This window comes from Saccopteryx leptura, chromosome 2, assembly GCF_036850995.1.
Source record: "Saccopteryx leptura isolate mSacLep1 chromosome 2, mSacLep1_pri_phased_curated, whole genome shotgun sequence".
In the NCBI taxonomy this organism is placed as follows: Eukaryota; Metazoa; Chordata; class Mammalia; order Chiroptera; family Emballonuridae; genus Saccopteryx; species Saccopteryx leptura.
Window position 1 is genome coordinate 327,688,340 of NC_089504.1, and position 18,390 is coordinate 327,706,729.

The 18,390-nt window shown below is 52.2% G+C and overlaps 1 protein-coding gene across 9 annotated transcripts; it reads right to left on the reverse strand.

The window, feature by feature from the left end:
• Nucleotides 1–22: 22 nt before the first annotated feature.
• CAMTA2 (calmodulin binding transcription activator 2) lies at nucleotides 23–18,053 on the reverse strand. Of its 9 annotated transcripts, none has more exons than XM_066363344.1 (23): nucleotides 17,981–18,053; nucleotides 16,614–16,707; nucleotides 15,824–15,927; nucleotides 14,592–14,659; nucleotides 14,374–14,509; nucleotides 13,725–13,811; nucleotides 13,315–13,468; nucleotides 12,856–12,990; nucleotides 11,374–12,317; nucleotides 10,621–10,747; nucleotides 8,766–8,900; nucleotides 5,978–6,093; nucleotides 5,156–5,340; nucleotides 4,547–4,625; nucleotides 4,134–4,356; nucleotides 3,611–3,912; nucleotides 2,390–2,586; nucleotides 1,946–2,129; nucleotides 1,669–1,740; nucleotides 1,532–1,552; nucleotides 1,193–1,362; nucleotides 934–1,008; nucleotides 23–833 (listed from the first exon to the last, which is right to left on the reverse strand). In XM_066363344.1, exons 2-23 carry the CDS (start codon nucleotides 16,642–16,644, stop codon nucleotides 770–772), a joined length of 3,609 nt encoding a protein of 1,202 aa, XP_066219441.1. In that variant the 5' UTR covers nucleotides 16,645–16,707; nucleotides 17,981–18,053; the 3' UTR covers nucleotides 23–769. The 9 variants fall into 9 exon arrangements, with proteins under 9 accessions (XP_066219441.1, XP_066219434.1, XP_066219435.1 ...); XM_066363337.1 differs by having other exon boundaries at nucleotides 16,614–16,702; nucleotides 17,981–18,047; XM_066363338.1 differs by having other exon boundaries at nucleotides 13,725–13,796; nucleotides 17,981–18,047.
• Nucleotides 18,054–18,390: the final 337 nt, after the last annotated feature.

An 18,390-nucleotide genomic window follows, 5' to 3' on the forward strand; every position in this document is an offset into this window, starting at 1 on the left:
CCCAGCAGACAGAAGTCGGAGGTTGACTGGTGCAGCGAAGTTTAATGGCAATTCGTAGAAACCAAGCCCATGCACAAGTAGAAAGTGCTCATGGGGCCGGCAGGAGGCCCCCACCGCGCCCGGGGAATCACAAGCCTGGCCTGCAGCCCTTCCTGCGGCGCCTTAAATAGATTCTTCACTATACTCTGTATGTTACATATTTACAAGCCCGCTCCCATCGGAGGATGGGGCGGAACTCCGCAAAGCGTTCCTATATATACAGCATCCCCTTTGACTCCGAGGTTGGTGGCCAGAGTCGGAGTGACGGAGGGGGTGTAGGGGATATAGGGCCAGAAAGGGAGGAAACAGACGCAAACATGCGGAGTCCGCTGGAAACACAAGAGGCGAGTGCTCAGCGAAGGTGGAGGTGGGGCCAGGCTGATACATTCAGAAATGCGTCGAACAAATAAATAAGGCAAGTCAGGAAACAGGTGAGATGGGTGCAGGCAGGGAGGGAGCGGTGGAGAAGGGGCAGGCAGGGTTCTGGAGGTCACAGCTGACGATGCAGGTATGTGGGGCTTCTGGTACCGGGGACCAAAAGAGGGGGCACGACCCAGAGGAAAGAGGAGCTGGGGATGGGAGAGGGAGCTCAGCACTTTGGAGCGGGAGGACGGTAGAGACCTAGGAGATTTCCAAACCAACTGACTGGGAAAGCTGCCGACAGGGGGCTCCTCCTCCCCCGAGAACCCTCTCCCTAAGACTGCAAGGAGCTGTCTCCAGGGTGGGAAGGTCAGGTGGCCAGTCCAGGCTGGGGAAGCCCTTCCAGCTCCTGGTTCTGCTTCAGTTCCCTCATCCTGCAGAGAGATAAGGAAAGAGTCAGAAGAGAACATCAGGCCTGGGGAAGGGGGTGATGGAGGTGGCAGAGGAAAATCCAGCAGGAGAAAGGATGAGTACCTATGTCGGCAGCGTCGCAGGAATCTCATGATTTTCCGGGCTGCCTGGTCCTGCTTCTTGGTGAGAAAGGAGCCTCTAGCAGAAGAAAGAAAAGATGAGACCTCACAGAACACTGAGGCATCCTCTGCCCTCAGTCCCTTAAGGACCCTAGCAAGGAAGGGCCGGGGGCAGAACGATGAGCTGGGAGTTGGGGGGGTCCATGGGCAATGGTCATGGATGCTGTGGGCAGGCTCAGAGGGTTTAAGGGCTGGACCCGTACTTGTTGCGAGTAGGCAGGCTGCCTGTGGGCCGGCGGCGGTAGGAGCGGTAGTGCTGTTGGATAAGCACAGCTGCTCGGCGGCTCTGCTGAAATCGCTTCTGTTCATAGTAGCTTCGGAACTTGCTCTGGATCAGGATGGCTGCCTGGGTCATCTTCTTATAGAGTGCAAACTGTACAGGTGGGAAGGAGAGTAAGGGGCTGAAATGGAGGAATAGAAACCCAAACCCCTGAAGGCCACCCCAAGTTCAGCTGACACAGGTCTCTTCCTCTAATCCACATGCTCATGGAAAGGCCTGAATTATCACAGACAACCTCACACCCAGATCTCATGCCTAATACCTTAAGTGCAATCCAGGTCAGCTTGTGGAGAGAGAAAGGGAGTCAGGGCTCCAGGAGCATTCTGGATGCTCTGGGCTGGAATGGGGGTGTGTGTGGGTGTGGTTTAGTGTAATGCTTTAGAGAGAAAAGGGTCTCACCTGCTTGTACTTCCTGTAGCAGCGCTGGATCACAGCTGCTGCTACCTCTTGCTGCTCCTTCAGCCACCGGCCCTAAGGGGAAAAAGGAAGTCTCAGTACCTGACTGCCTACCTAATAGACATGTGATCTGTCCTTCCAACTTGCCTGAGGTCCCTGACCCTTCACCCCATCTGAGACCTCTCTGGACAACTGCTCTCCCTCCTAAAAGTCCTGGGAGCCCACAGTCTCCCCCTGACTCAAGACTGTAATTCATCCCAAGATCTCCCAGCCTCCTGACCTTATACTTTCGGAAGGCTGTCTGGATGACTCGGGCTGCCTCATACAGTTCCCGTTGCTCGTGATCCGATAATGTCAGCAGTGCAAAATCATTCTCCATCTTGCCACTGGCAGATGCAGAGAGAAACTCTGCCCAGGAAGGTGCTGGAGGGATAGCCAAGCGACCCCGCTCAAAAGGAAGTTCACTGTAGGGATAGGGAAAAAGGCGAATCATTGGGCATGTGTAGTCCCTCTTATCTGTCTGGCCTAAGGTTTGCTGTGAGGGAGACCTCCCACAACACAGTCTGGAGAGCATGACTTCAGAGCTCATCAGCCAGTTCCAATACCCTTCTCAAAGGCCTTTGGGGCCTCTGCCAGAATGAAGCTTTAGCTATGGGGAAGCTGCCTTCCTCCTTCCCATCTTCCCTTGAAGAATAATCTGGAGGCTTTGTCCTAAGCTGGTCACCTGGGAGAGGCAGAGCTGGGAAAATGGTCCACATTCTCTAGGTAGCTGGCCAGCCAGGACATGGTCTCGCTGAGCCCAAGGGCCCCCGTCCGCTCCCGAATTGGGGCTCCAGCCTCAGGCAGCCCCACAAAGCCCTCTTGTTTAATCCGTTCTGGTGTGGCTTCGATGATTTGCTTGGCCAGTGAGATCATGTCCACCTGGATGGAGAAGCTGGGTGAGCCTTGAGGGGTCCCAACTGCCAGATGTTCCTGCCCTGACACAGTTGTAGTCTCATTCCACTTCCTATCTTGTTCTTTCCTCTCACCACCAGATGAGGCCTCAGGGATTGCTGTCCTTTCTAACCCCGTTTTTCTTGGCCACTGTTCCAGATTCATTCATTTATACTTATTGGGCTTCCACCTGTGTTGAGATGTGGAAAACACAGGATAGGAAGGATATACTCCAAATGGAGGTTCAAGAGCTGAGCAAATAAAAGATTTAGCCTTCCAGGCTGACTGCCCACTGTCCCATCCAAGCCTGGCCCATGCAGGCCAACCAGCACATCCTACCCTGCAGCTTTGGCCATGCCTGCCACCCCATCCTCTTTCACTCTCCAAGAACCAACTCAAAGCTTACTGATCACATGAAACCTTTTGAAGGGCTTCAGCCTTGCCTTCACTCCAGCCCTGCAGCACTTCGTTCTGGCCACATGGAACACTGCCTGCCTGTGGAGATCTCAAGTTTTTTATACTTACCGTGCTACCCAATTAATCCATTAGCTCCTCTAAAGCAGATATATCCTCAGGTTCTTGCTGCTCCACTTGAAGATTTACTCTCTCATTTATTCATTCCACAAGACTTTCTTATCTTTTACCATGTGCAAACCTCCTCACCAAAGATACCTTCATCTTGCCAACCTCTCTCTTCCATAGTCCTCCCAAGTTCCCTTCATCACTTTGTTGATCCAGAAGCTTGTCTCTTCATTGGATCAACAGGTAACGCCTACATTCACCTCTAACTGAAGATATTCCCCAGAATTTTTAACCTCTGATATCTCATGACTTAGGAGTCAATCTCTGGTAGGAGCTAAGCAAAGGATTACCTTGCTTGTCCAAAAATGAGGATAAATGGTCCCTTCTTCCCAAACTGAAGTAATAGTCTGTTTCGTGGACTAGTCAGCTTCACCCCATCCCAGCACCCTACTCTTTCTAGCCCTCATAATTCCATCAACATGAGTGGTACCGAGATCATATCCACAGCTGGTAGGCTGTGAGCTTCTTCCGGAGCAGTCCCAGCTTCCCGGGCTGGTGGGAGAGGAGGTGATGAAGGTGGGGGCCCTTTGGGATTGGTGGCTTCATAGTCCATGAGGAGTAGGGGGGCCTCTGGGGCACCAGAGGAGAGCTGGCCTGGGACCATCTCCATAATAATCTCAGAGGCTGGCAGAGGAGCTGGAGGAGGACTCCCATCTGGGGCACTAGAATAGGCTGATGTGACAGAGACAGTGCCATCCGACAGCTCCGAGGGTGAGGAGACACTGCTTAGACCTGTAAGGTAAGGGAAGAGGGTGAGGGCAGCAGAAGCCATATGCTGTCCCTTGAGTCAACTGCCTCATTTTTCCTCGCAGGGTCCCTGTCTTGCTAGTATAACCTCCCCATCCCTGCCTCCTTGGTTTCCCTCCTCTCACTTTGTTTCCCACGCTTTAGTTTCCCCTGGCCTATCCTCCCACCCACATTCCCCTCTTATAAAGATTAGGGGCAACCCTCACCAGTGTCTGGGTTGGAGGAGGGTGGTGACAGGGCAAGTGGGGGCTCAGCTGAAACTTCCTGTCTCTGCAGTTCCTCAAGGCAGCGGGCAAGGCGCACATGACCCCGGGAATGAGCCACAGACAGGGGGAGACGGCCCAGAGAGTCAGGAATGCTCAGCGCCTGTCGGTTCCAGCGGAAAAGGAGCACAGCAGCTTCCAGGTGTCCCAGGGCACAAGCCCACATCTGAGGAGAGGCAGGAACAGGACAGGAATGAGGGGACAGAGGTAGAAATTAGGCCTGAAGCCCTTTCTCCTGGTGGCTACATCTTCAGCCCCTTGCCCCCCCCCCACTCCTCCTGCAAGAGGTCTTCCCTGTGAAGTACTCTCCCCATTTCCCATCAGCCCACGTGCTCTCAGGAGTCCAGCATCCTCACCAGAGGGGTGCAAGAGAAGTGATCCACGTTGAGCGGGTCAACCTCTTGCTCTAAGTCCAAACTTCCGGACTCCACACTTCTGGAGGGTTTGGGAATGGGACAACAAAGCCCAGTCAGGGAAAAAGTGGGCAAAGTGGGAACATTGGTGCTGAAGGGACTGGAAAACAAGCTATCTAGAAGCACTATAGCCTGACCAGTGGTGGCGCAGTGGATAAAGCGTCAACCTGGAAACGCTGAGGTTGCTGGTTCAAAACCCTGGGCTTGCCTGGTCAAGGCACATATGGGAGTTGATGCTTCCTGCTCCTCCCCCTTCTCTTTCTCTCTCTCATTTCTCTATAATGAATAAATAAAATCTTTAAAAAAAAAATAGAAGCACTATAGTCAGTGGGATGAGGCAGTCAGAGATTAATAAATGTAAGGGGGTCAAGAAGTCAGTGTTGTAACTTGGGGGGATATTAAAATTCCCTCCAATACAAATCTTCCAGCCCCTCTTCCTTCCCAGTGACCCTAACTCCCTCTTGGCAGAGCTCCAATCCTCCAGTGCCCCTCAGTCCCTTGGCACTTCTGTCCCAGTGGCTGCCCAGCCCCCTCCCTGCTGCCCCTGCTCACCGCCACTGGCTCAGGGTCTCGATGAGGCGGGCGTAGCCCTGGGCAGCGGCCAGGTGCAGAAGGCTCATGCCTCGGAAGGGACTCCCATGGGCCAGACGCTCAGGACCCCTCCAGGTGGAGCGTGGAATCATGCTCTCTACCAAGATCACTACCCGAGCCTCGAACCCAGGCCCCTGGCCTTCATCCTGCAGGACACACACCCTTATGCAAAGACTGAGCATCTGGTCCTCTGGCTTGGAATGGCCTTGGCCATCCCATACCTGTCTTCTCAGTTTCTAATTCTACCCCCTCTCACACTTCTCACTCCAGGTTCCCATCACCCAGACCTCTGATGGCCGGTCAGTTCTTCCAGTTCAGGCTCCTGCATGTCTCCCACTCCCACAGCCAACTTCCTCTAGCCTGTCTGGCAGCCAGACCTCACACACCCTTGCTCATATAGTGCCTCCACATCAGCTTAGATCAGTGCCATACCCACAGATGGTTTCTCCCCTTCAGAACCGAGTCCTCACCCATCTTCTTCCTCCAGAGACTCGGCACCCACAGAGCACTGAGTCCCAACCCTCCAGTTCCCCTCCCCCCACCCTCTCCTTCGCTTCCACCCTTCTTCAGACCAGAAATAGTCTGAAGCCTGTCATGCCAAGAGGGTGCCCAGAATAGCCACTCTTGCCACAGGGCGGGGGTGGGAGCAGCGTGATGTCAGGGATTAGGGAGGAGGGCTGGCTGAGAGGAGGTTGGGGATGGGAGAGGGAGAAGTCATATACTAGAGCCATTTTCTTTAGGAAGACCCTCCCCCTGCTCACTGTAGACCTCTCATGGAAATACCTGAATTGGAGGCACATCAGGAGCCTGGCAGGGTGCCTGCCCAGCTGCTGCAATCTCTGCCATTCGCTTCTCCATCTGCTCCAGTCGCTCCAATATGGACATCCGGAACTGGTTGTCTGAGGGGGCACGGGTATGGGAGGCTTAGTTGGCAAGGTCTAGGTGATGCCCTGAACACCAGAACTGGACCTATCCCAGGATCCAGTAGGTAAAAACACAGAATCATATTCTTTTCTCTTCTGTAAAACAACAGCCCCTTTACCCACCCACCTTTGAAATGTAGCCCACCAGGACTCAGTCCTTAAGCTAGTCATTAACACTATTCATCGACCTAGGACCAGAATCTAGAACCACAGTTGTGTCCTTTAAGACACAGAAACAGAACCTGGCCTGTGGTGGCGCAGTGGATAAAGCGTTGATCTGGAATGCTGAGGTCTCCTGTTCGAAACACTGGGCTTGCCCGGTCAAGGCACATATGACAAGCAATCAATGAATAACTAAAGTGAAGCAACTATGAGTTGGTACTTCTCGAGCCCCACACCCCTCTGTCCTCTCTCTATAAAATCAATTTTAAAAATCTTAAAAAAAAAAAAAAAGATAGTAGGAATTCCCACATAGCATCCATCCCTGAATTGCCCCAGATCATGCATACACACACACACTCCCCCAGCATGAACTATTCGGTCAGTTCTCCCTGCCCCAGACACTACCTTTGTCCCCCATGCTGGGGCTGAAGGACTCCAGGGTCCCTGCTCTGTTAACCACTGTCCAAAAGAGCTCAGGGACTGTGATTTGAAAAGCACCGTCCCCTCCTCCTGGCCCCCCGCAGCTGTCCACAAAAAGGATGGTGGGGAGGGAACGTGACAGAGATGGATAGCCATGTCCATTCCTCCTCCTCCCCTCACCCCATGCACAAATACACATGCACACACACACATCCCAAGCTATATCTGTCCCCTCTTGAGATCACACAAGGACAAGGAGGAGAGGCGGGAGGGGATCAGAGCCATGGAAAAACAGGCACAGAGAAACAGGGTGGAGGTCAGGGATGTTCTGAGATGCTAGGCAGAAGAGGATGAAAGTATGGAAGGGATGTGGGTAGGAAGGTGGAGAATGATGAGCAGAAACCAAGGTATTACAGGAGAGAACAGGAAGAATAAATATGGTGAAGAGAAGACAAAGGACACAGGAAAGCTGGGGACTATACTAAACAAGCAACAAGGAAGAGAACAAATTAAGACCCTAGCGCAAGGAGAAATGGAAAAAAGGAGACATTGTATAACAGACTAGGACTAGGCAAACAAGAAAGTAAGGTGAGCAGTTATAGCAGGACAGACAGAACAGGCTTGGGAGACCTGGCAAGGTCCCAAGGTAGACTGCGGGGCAACCTGCACACAACCCACACACAGGCTTTGTGAAGGGGCAGCTCTGAGTGAGGCAAGCCAGGGACCAGCCCCTGAGGGAGAGAAGTAGGGATGAGAAAGACACACTCAACAGGATGACAGCAGAACTGGGAAAACAAGAAGCAACAACAGAGACACCCAGAGGAGAAGACAGAAAAGCGCAAACCTTGAAAAAGCAGCAGGAGCAGAGAGAGAAACAATTCTCAAAGCCAAAGGAGGGATAACCAGTAGAAGGAACAAACATAGTTCTAGATTTAAATATATACACATAAAAATGTGTGTGCATCTCTGTGTGTTTGTATTAGAAAGTACACCACAATATTAAAGTAGTAGATATTGGCCCTGGCAGGGTAGCTTGCAGTGGTCGGCAAACCGCGCCTCGCGAGCCACATGTGGCTCTTAGGCCAGCTTAGGAGTACCCTAATTAAGTTAATAACAATGTACCTACCTATATAGTTTAAGTTAAAAAAATTTGGCTCTTAGGCCTGACCTGTGGTGGCGCAGTGGGATAAAGCGTCGACCTGGAACACTGAGGTCGTCGGTTCGAAACCTTGGGCTTGCCTGGTCAAGGCACATATGGGAGTTGATGCTTCCTGCTCCTCCCCCTTCTCTCTCTCTCTCTGTCTCTCTCACTCCTCTCTCTAAAAAATCAATAAAATATTTAAAAAAAAATTGGCTCTCAAAAGAAATTTCAATCGTCGTACTGTTGATATTTGGCTCTGTTGACTGAGTTTGCCGACCACTGGTAGAGTGTCATACTGATATGCCAAGGCTGCAGGTTCCATCCCCCATCAGGGAACATACAAGAATCAACCAATGAGTGCATAAATAAGTGGAACAACAAATTGATGTTTCTCTTTCTCCCCCTTCCTCTCTCTCTAAAATGAACTTAAAAATTAAAAATAGTAGATATTACTGAGTAGTAATATAGGCAGTTTTTATTTTCTACTTTGTGCTTTTCTGTCATTTCCAAATTTCCTATAATAAATGCATATCTTCATAGAGAATAAGAAAATTGAAGTGTGTGTGTGTGTATGTATATATATGTGTGGGTGTGTGCCTATAATATAAACACTCATGCACATCCCATATATATTGCTCTAGACACTGTCCCTGCTCCTATCTCTTGGCTTTGCTTGCCTAGATCCCATCCTTTGGGATAGAGAGGACAGGGCAAGAGCTGGGACAAGATAGCTGCAAGATTTACAAGGAAAAGGAGGTAAGGGAAGTTTGCTGCTGCATTTAGAAATGACCAATGAAGCAGGAGTTAAGAAAAGACTGGTAAATGTGGGCTAGATGGTAGCCACCTGAGTGCTGAGGGGTCTAAGAGCATGTCATGCTCAAAGGTTGTGGGGCCTGACACTTGAGGTCAGAGGACTAGTACTTACCATCTAGTGACAACCAGTCAAGTTGAGTACTAGGCAGTGATAGGAATCGGCGGGCTCGATACTCAAAGAGCACAGAAGCAGAAAGGGGCCCTTCCCGCCCAGCCACCTGCAAAGACACCAGCCCTACCTCATGGGCTGGGGAGGGCAAGATTAGTGAGAAGGGCTCTCTTCCCCAGCTCCTTCTCTGGCTCCCTGTTTTAAAGCCACAGATAGTCATTTCATATTGACTCCCCAACTTCCCTGCTGTGGTCCAAGAGGCCCCTGGCTTTGGTGGCTTTGGCACTAGCTGGGAAGGAATTCCATTCATTTGAGAACTGAATGCCTGCTACGGGCCAGAACCTGCTTAAAGTCTAGATCCTGTAGTTAAAGATGTTTATTATTCAGCACCAAGGCCTGAAAGCTGAGGGTCAACAGATTCCTATATATATGAACAGTATGATGGTAGATAAACCCCTTGGTCTTCTCCCAGGCTCAGTATCCACAGGTCATGACCCTATTACGAAGATGGGGGAAGGAGTGCTAGCTGCTCACCAATGGTACCTAGTGAGAGCCATGTCTCGGGGTCTCAATATATAGCCTTAAGAATGAAACCACCAGGCCCTGGTCCCAAGACTCGGGGCTGAGACTCTTTCCCAAGCACCAGCTTCTTTGGTCTCATCCTCTTTCTGTCCATGCACCACTGAACAGGGCTGTTGAGACGGGGGGTGGGGGTGGGGGTGGAGGGGTAGAGCACACTCGCTGACGACTAAAGTATTAACCTGTTTCTCTGGTGATCTTTGAGGGTACCATAGTAAGGCTGACTGTTGAAGGCAGGGTAAGGGGCCAGGATGGTGGCAAAAGGGGAGAGACAAGCCTTGGCAATGACATCTAGACCAGTGCTGTCCTACAAAACTTTCCTCAGTGATGGAAATATTTACCTGCTCTGTTCAATAGTGTAGAACTGGCCACACGTAGCTATTGGGCACTCAAAATGTGATCAACCCTGGCCGGTTGGCTCAGTGGTAGAGCGTTGGCCTGGCGTGCAGGAGTCCCGGGTTCGACTCCTGGCCAGGGCACACAGGAGAAGCGCCCATCTACTTCTCCACCTCTCCCCCTCTCCTTCCTCTCTGTCTCTCTCTTCCCTTCCCACAGCCGAAGCTCCATTGGAGCAATGATGGCCCGGGCGCTGAGGATGGCTCTGTGGCCTCTGCCTCAGGTGCTAGGATGGCTCTGGATGCAACAGAGCAATGCCCCAGATGGGCAGAGCATCGCCCCCTGGTGGACATGCCGGGTGGATCCCGGTCGGGCACATGCGGGAGTCTGTCTGACTGCCTCCCCGTTTCCAACTTCAGAAAAATGAAAAAAAAAAAAATGTGATCAGTGTGACTGAAGAACTGAATTTTAAATTAAATTAAATTTAATTTCAATAGGTGCATGTAGCTAATGGCTACCATAACAGAAGGCACAGGTCTAGAAGCCAATGTCCTTTAGTCCCAAGAATGGGCGGAGGAGACCAAGATCTCCCTTCTCATTCTCCCAAGACCCAGACACTCTGACTCTAAGCCAGAGGCCTGAATGACATCAGAGACCGCTTGGGTCAAATGCCTGACAGTACAGGAGGGCAGTCCAAAGACACAAGAAAGGAGCAGACATATCCAAGGTCACTAGTCAGATAAGGAGATTTCTTGGACCAGAACCCAGACCTGACACCTAAGCCCTGGCTCATCTGCCTTCTAGGGGACCATGACACTCAGCCTCAAGACTGGATGAGGTATCTGTGTTCCTAGGAACAACTCAACACCTTTGATACAGTGCTTCTGGGAAGTCCTCAATGTCCATATGTTAGTCCCTCCCACACTGTTCCCAAGCCCCATACCGGGACAGTAGCAGCGTAAGACACCAGGCTGGACAAGTGATGCTGGCACTGCGATGTGATCAAAGACACAGGAGTAATGCTCGGTGGCCTCCGTCCAAGGACCTGTGATGAGCACCTTGACCCCACCCTGCAGACAGAAGTCAAAGAGCCACATGACTAGAGCTCTGTTGGGAATTCATTCACTCACTCATTCATTAATTCAGACCCTGAGAGAGTATCTATGTGGCAGGACCTGTGCTGGAGTCCGGTGGTATATAGATTGGACTGGACCCACTGCATAAGGTTAGCTAGTCTGCCCTCCTCCCAAACATCTGCTAGCTTTGCCCAAGGCTACCAACTCATTTGCAGATAGCTATCTTCAGGAGGAAGTCCTTTCCTTAGGCCTCCACTGCAGTTCCTCCTTTCCCTCTCTAGGGCAGCATAAAGCAGAACTTCTCTACTGGTAAAAACAGTCTTTTAGCTTCCCAAAATCTGCAATCATACCCCAGCCATGTTTTCTTTTTTCCATACTGAGTTGCCCCAACTCCCTCCATGAAAGTCACCAAGAGAATAAAGTCCCCTACTTGGGGGACTCACACAACCACATGGAAGGGGAAGGAAAGGGAAGGAAGGGAGAAGGGTGAGTCAGGACTATGGAAACAGGAAAGGAGATACACTCTGAGGAAAAATAGAGGTTTGGAGGAGAGCTAAGCAGCCATGGTAACTAGGCCACAGACCAAGGGGTAAGAGGGAGAGAGTGGAGAGGAGACTCACCTCTGGGTATGACCACTCTGGGGAGAAGTCCGTGATAGTGCTAAGAGCAGGAGAGAGCTGGGGGGTTGGGGCAGGGATGCTTGGAGCTTCATCACTGATGAGTTCTCCCATAAGGTCTGGGAATGATGAAAGACTGAAGGGCTCCAGCTCACTGGCTCCACCAGCTCCACCAAACAAGGCATCGCCTCTTCCTGCCCTGCCCAACGGCTCCAAGGGAGCAGGTGAGGGTGGGGGTGAAGGAGGGGGTGAAGGTACAGGTGGGGCAGGCCCCTGAGCCTTGAGCTCTTCCCCACTGTCATCATCTTGAATAAAGAAGCAGTTTCCTCTTCTCCCACCTGCTACTGACTGTGGAGGGGGACCCCGAGCAGCCGCCTGGGGCTCCAGAGCAGCAGCAGGCTCTAGGGCAGAACAGGGGGTATGGGCGGCCTCTGCCTCTGGGAAGTCTGGACTTACCCCCTGCCCCCCTCCATATGTCTGGCCCCTCTGGGGGCTGTTAAGAAAACGATCAGGGTCAAAGGCAGGGCTGGGAGGAGCTGGTGGGGCAGAGGACTCAGAGCCTACAACCACAGTCAAGCTCATGGAAGGGTGGTGTGGATCAGCCTGAGGAGCCAAGTGCCTGGTAGGTGTCAAGCTCCCTGTACGCTGCTCCAGTCCAGTCAGGAGGAGGATAGCAGTTCCTCTCGATGAACCCCCTCGAGAATTGGGAGGGCTAGGTCTGATCTCTAGGGGTTCTGCAAAGCCTGATGAAGAGGAGGAAGAGGAGGAAGAAGAAGATGGGGAGGTATGTGCCTTCGGGAGCTCTGAGGGAAGTGGGGCTATCAGTGGAGGGGGTTCAGGGGGATGGGGATGGGGGATAGATGTTAGGGTTAAAGCTCGGGGCTCTACTTTGGGAGAGATGATACGGTGTTTCGTGCTGCTGCATTTGTGGGTAAGGCTCCCGGAACCTGGAATGGAAGAGGTGGGGAGAGAATGTATATGACACATCTTTCTCCAGCCTTCCCTTCCTGGAAGCCTTTAGGTATTTCCTGGGACTCTGCTATACACCAGCGATGTAATACTGATTGTGGCCACTTGGGAGCAGCAGACTTCTCCTCCCCCAAATTAAACCTGACTGGAGGAGCATTGCACCGGAGAATTGAGGGCTTGGAGAAACAGCTGAGAAAAATAGATAAAGGCATAAAATAAAGACAAAAGAACAGAATCAAGGGGGGTACTAACTTAGAAATAAAACTAAGGTTGGGTCGAAGTGGTAGTGCTGAGGTGGAAGGAGTTGCTAAAGGTAGAAGGCAGATAAGTCTGGGCTGCCAAGACTCAAGTAAGAGGAGCTGGGGCCAATGTGTACCCAGATGGGAAGGCCCATTTTTCTGGGACATGCAAATCAGCATGCAAATCCTAGCAAGATGGATACCCCCCTGGCTTGAGTAAGTGCAGTATGACTAGACAGGAAAAGAGCTCCAAGATCGGGTAGGAGGGTTCACTAACCAAGGCCCCCACTGCAGAGACAGGCATGAGTTCGGGGTGCAGGCTTGGTCGGGTGGGTGTCCAGGATCTGTTGCACCAGCTGCTCTACAGAGAACTCCTCTGTCCCGTTCCCACAGCTCCACTTGATGCCATGAACTAGAGAAGAGTTGGGGGAAAGTGCTATGGGACCCCACAAAAGTACCCAGAGCACCTTGATGGCTCCTCCAAGCACCTGAGATGCTCCAAGACTTCTGGCCAGGTATAAAGAGGCTAGCAGCCTCAAGACTGCTTGCATTTGTAGTTCTCAGATCTCCCTTCTCCATATTCCAACACCTTAGATATCACCAGGAAGCCTAGCACCCACAGGAAAGCACGCCCATGGCTTAGAAGGAAATGGTCACCCCACAGGCTCCTGGCGCCTTTGGGAGTTCCCTGTTTCCTTTCTCCCCTTGGAGCACTGTCCTAGCCCTGCTGCCTTACACATGGGCTTCAGCTGTCCCAACAGCTCCTCCCGGGACCACTTCAACCACTCTCGACGATCACTGCTGATGGAACAAAAGATGGGGCTGCAGCCCTTTCCACAATCCTCCAGGGCTGGGACGTTCAGGTAGTGCACAAGGACGATGTCGGGGTTCTGAGGGCACAAGGGTACACACACAGAGCACCATGGGGTCCTGAGATCCAGGGGCTCAGCTTCCCAGTCTTCCCTTTCTTCCCGGGCACCCCCCAACCTCACTTCCAAGTTTGGGCTCTATCGATTCCCAATTTCCTATCTTCCCAGACTCAATTTCCCACTCAGAACCTAGTCATCCTTCCACTGCATCCTTTCAGACCCCATCTCCCTCAAAGAGCCAGGAAGAGTGTGGCTCCCTAAGCTCTTCCATCCTTACCTGGAGCAGCCAGTAGCAGCGCCGATGGAATGTGGGGACGATGGAAGAGTGAACGTAGCAGCCATAGAGACACTGCCAGGAGACAGGCTGGGGTGGGGGGAGGGCTAGTCTGCTCCCCAACTCTTCCTCTGTTCAGTCCCTTTGCAGGAATCCCAATCTTTCCACCAGTTCCTCTTCAACCCTTATCCACCCCAACCTAGTCCCCACACCTTTAAAATCCCAGCACCCCAAATCACAGATGAGGAATAGGAGAAGGGAACAGTGGGACCAGGTCCTTACAATGAGGACCATATTTGAGATATGGGACTATCTAGAAATCAGAAGGCAGGGCAAGAACACATCTGAGATGAGAAGCAGTGATTTAAGGAAGAGAAACCTGTGCTTAAGAGGTTTGGTATTTGGACCCCTAAGGAAGATGCAGAGAGGTAAAAGGACTGGGCATCGGTGTCCTCCAGAGGAGGTATGGCCTCAGGCCTGGACAGCTGGGACATGGAGGGAAATGGGATATGGAGGGTGGGCTAAGCTATCAGCCAGCTGATGCAGTGAGTGAGAAGGAAGGGTGGTGAGGTGGAGGATGGCGCCACGCCTTGGCAGGGCTGGAACCTAGCTAAGGGTGGGCTAGGGCAGATGAGTTGGATGCCTTGCTTACCTCCATGCCCTGGACCTTCAGCTTCATGTGGTCCTCTCGGGTGGTCTTCCCATCCTTCCGCTTTTTCCAGAGGTAACCATCCTTCCGGTATTTCACCTTCTTGCGGTTGTAGAGGATAATGGAGCCATTCCGAGGCCTGAAGTTAAAATGGTTGGCCTTGAGTTCTGTGAACAGAACTCAGGACCCCTGCCATTCCCCACGTTCACAATCTTTCTCACCTTGTCTTTGGGGCACAGGATAGCCACTCATCATGCTTCTCAAAGGTGATCAAGTAGGAAGCAATCTCCTGTAGGAGAGGAAGTACTCAGGTGGGTGTCCTCTTCATATAGTCTCAACCTGGCCTCTTAGTTATGCCCTCAGAGGAAGAGTTGACTCTGCTGAGTTCTGGTAGCTAGTGGAAGATGTTGTCAGGTATCTGGACCCAGCAAGGCCACTGTCTCCCTAAGATTTCCAGGTTTCACCTCAGACAAAAGTTTAACCTCTCCTTTCCTCCCTTCCAACGGGGGCTTTTATCTTGGGACGAGGTCCAAGCTCTTCATCATTCTTTGTTTACACTGCATATCTCCAAATTCCATTTTTATACTTTATGACTCAGAAAACTTCAATAGTTTGACACTGCCAAGAACTCCAGATTCCTCAACCTCACTTCAAGGTTCTCCCTGACCAGGGATCAAACCGTCACTCCTATGTTCACACTATTTACCCATATTGCACCTACCATTCCTGCCAGACTGGTCCATTGAGTCTTTCCCAAACTTTCCCTGAGCAGTAACCTCCTCAATGTTAGTGCCCTACAATCTCTAAGTGCCATGTACACATATCTTCGAGTCTGGAAATCCTACCCATCCTAAACCAAATCCCTTCCTAGCTCTCCATGAAGCCCTGCTGACCCATGTAACCCTTCCTGCATTTACAACAATAACTCACACACATACCTTTTTACTGACACTTCTAGTCAAATAATTAAATCAATAATAATCCACCACCAAGCACATACAAAACACTGGGTGTGGGGAGTACAGAAACTGTGTAACACAGGACCATACCCCCCAGAAGGAGCTAGCATCAGTGGTGGTTAAAAGCAGGAGCTCCAGAGTGAGTTAAATAAACAACATGAAGTAAGTCAGTTTCTTTATCTATATTACCAACAGTGCTTGCTCTATAGCATCATTGGAGGACTGAATGAGATCATGCAGGTCAAGTGCTTAGCATAGTGCCGAGTTTGTTAGATATACTTCAAAAGCAGTAGCTATTATTTTTACTCAGATGGATATGCCAAGAAGTGAGCTCCTACAAGATGCAGGTCTTTATACCTCTCCTATGACCCTCAAGGAGCCCAGAATGACACTCTGTACTTGGGAGTGTGGACAGAAACAGAAAGAACCCTATTCACCTTCCTCTAGCTCACCAGACCTTGCTAGGCCCTAAAATCCCACGCTCCCTAGAGAACCTCATTTGTATTCCACCGTAGACGCTCTGGAGGCAGCAGCAGACAGCGAGGAAGACACTCCAACAGTTTCTTGGGGAGAAAGATCTTCAGGTGGTGGCTGTTCTCTAGAGGGAATTAAAAGGGAGGGTTTAGCGTGCTAGCCCAGAGGCAAAGGGCTGAAATCTAGAGCAGGGGTCGGGAACCTATGGCTTGCGAGCCAGATGTGGCTCTTTTGGTGGCTGCATCTGGTTCGCAGACAAATCTTTAATAAAAAATAATAATAACATTAAAAATATAAAACATTCTCGTGTATTACAATCTATTTCCTACTGCTCATGTTCATGGTTGCGGATGGCTGGAGCCAATCACAGCTGTCCTCTGGGACAACACCAATTTTTTTTTTTTTTTAATATTTTATTGATTTTTTAGAGAGAGAGACAGAGAGAAGGGGGAGGAGCAGGAAGCATCAACTCCCATATGTGCCTTGACCAGGCAAGCCCAAGGTTTCGAACTGGCGACCTCAGTGTTCCAGGTCGACGCTTTATCCCACTGCGCCACCACAGGTCAGGCAACACCAAATTTTTATTGGATAATGCATAACGTACACGGGTTGTTGTATGGCTCTCACAGAATTACATTTTAAAATATGTGGCATTCATGGCTCTCTCAGCCAAAAAAGTTCCCGACCCCTGATCTAGAGCATTGGGAGAAATTGAAACACGGAGAGCAGGGAATCCAAGAATTACAGTCACCACAGGGCAAGGAGAAAGAAAGGTTGTACCCCAAATGAGAACCTGGATTGTGAACTCACCAGCAACCTCAGTGGTGTCCTTGGTACTCATGGTGAGGGCTCCAGGGGCAAGGTCACCCCCGGCCTGAGGGGCCGGGGGGAGGGGGAGTCTGTGCTGGGAAAAGAGAGACCAGGTCATGGCAGAAGTCCCCACACTTATCCAGGATGAGAAGTAGGGGGTGGGGGAGGGAGTACAGAACTGGGTCATGATATCTGGGAAAGATGAGGAAGAGAGAGGAAGGAAGCAGATAGGCTGATGTGAGTAGAGATAAGGAATGGGAAAGGCAGAGAACCCAGAATCGATGATGCCAGAAACCAACGCGAGTGGGGAGACACCACAGAACACAGTAATCAAGAAGAGTCGGGTGGGGGAGGGGAGAAACTGGCAGGGCTGGCATCCTACAACGTGGGTTTTTGAAGAGGCTGGGGCTTTGGTGGGGTCAGGTCCTGGGGACAGGACTCAGGGCATCTGGGTCCTTGGAGAGTATTTTGGCAATTCAGAGCCTGGATTCTGGAGGTTGGGGGTTGGGCAGGAGATCTAAGTCCGAGTGGAGAGCTAGGCCTTAGAAGACACACCCTGAGTCCCTTCTCTATTTGATTTTTCCAAGAGGAAGGGCAGATCTGACCGATCCTAACCTGTTTCTGGTCTAGGCTGGTCAAGGCCTAGTACAATTTGGGTTAGACACCCAGGACTCAGCTTCCCAACCTCAGGACAACCTAAAGGCTGACAGCCCTCTTCACCCCCTACCCACCTCTGTCCCCACCTTCTCCAAACGCCTCTGCCTCCCCTGGTCTCCAGGCCTACCCTTCATTACCACTCTGGCTCCAGCCTAAGCCCCCACCCCCCTGAGGGAACAGATGGAAGCTGGAGGTGGCTCTCAGCGCGGGCTCCGCCAGGTGTCCGAGAATGAAGAGGGGGAGGAGGTCCCTCCGAGCTCGGCTGCGTGGGTTGGAGTAAGGACTCCGCCCCAGGGCACAGGTGCGCAGTACTGGCTAGGCCGCCTACCAGGGTGCGGAGCGGGCCCGGGGGCGTCCCCCCACAGTGGGGTAGTGGTCCCGGGAGAAGCTCCGATGTGGGAGGGTCCTGCCTTCCGCCCACAAGGAGGGATGTTCTAGAGAGAAACTGCGGAGCAGAGTCCGCGGACGCGCGGCAGGCAAGGAGCAGCGAGGGTGCGGGGTCCCTGAGGCAGTCCCGGCCCCGCAGGTCCGCGGTGGGGCCCTACGAGGCGCGGCGCCCCCTGACGCGGGGGAGGAGGACGGAAGCGGGCAGTGGAAGCGAACCCGGAGAAGGGGCGGTGGTCTCCCGCGCGGCGCGCGACGTCGGGGCCGGTGGAGTTGCGCCCCCTGGCGCGGAGGCGGAGAGGGGGTCTGGAGGCCCTGGTTCTTACCTCCCGGGGTCCCGCAGGTGACGGCAGCAGCGGCCATTCTACCCCACACCGACCCCCCCCAGCGCCGGCTGACAGCGACGTCCGACGTCACTGCGCACGGGGCGGGGCCACCCAATTAAGGGGAAGGGGACCCGGGCGCAGCAGAAGTGGGACTCCGGGTGGGGCGCTGGTGGAGGGAGGGGCTGTCAGGAAGACCCTGAGGGGCAGCAGTATGGAGCCGCAGGGTTCCGGGGTTTCGGAGGCGGAAGCTCGGCCAACTGTCGTGACTCTCAGGCCGGGAGAGTGGGGCACCAGCGGCCGTCCCGTGATGGGCGAGGAATGCTGGACTGGGGAACAGGACATTTCTCGCCTTGATTTTTGGGGACTCAACCCGACTTCACTGTAGCTGGGTCTTCCCCATGAGTCTCTTC

Excerpts from the sequence above, each read along its gene's own strand:
- CAMTA2 (XM_066363344.1), bottom strand. The coding sequence starts at position 16,644 with ATGAGTACCAAGGACACCACTGAGGTTGCTG. Across the intron at positions 14,660-15,823 it reads TACGGTGGAATACAAATGAG|GAGATTGCTTCCTACTTGAT; the intron begins GTTCTCTAGGGA and ends CCTCTCCTACAG. Across the intron at positions 13,812-14,373 it reads TGAAGGTCCAGGGCATGGAG|CCTGTCTCCTGGCAGTGTCT; the intron begins GTAAGCAAGGCA and ends CCCCCACCCCAG.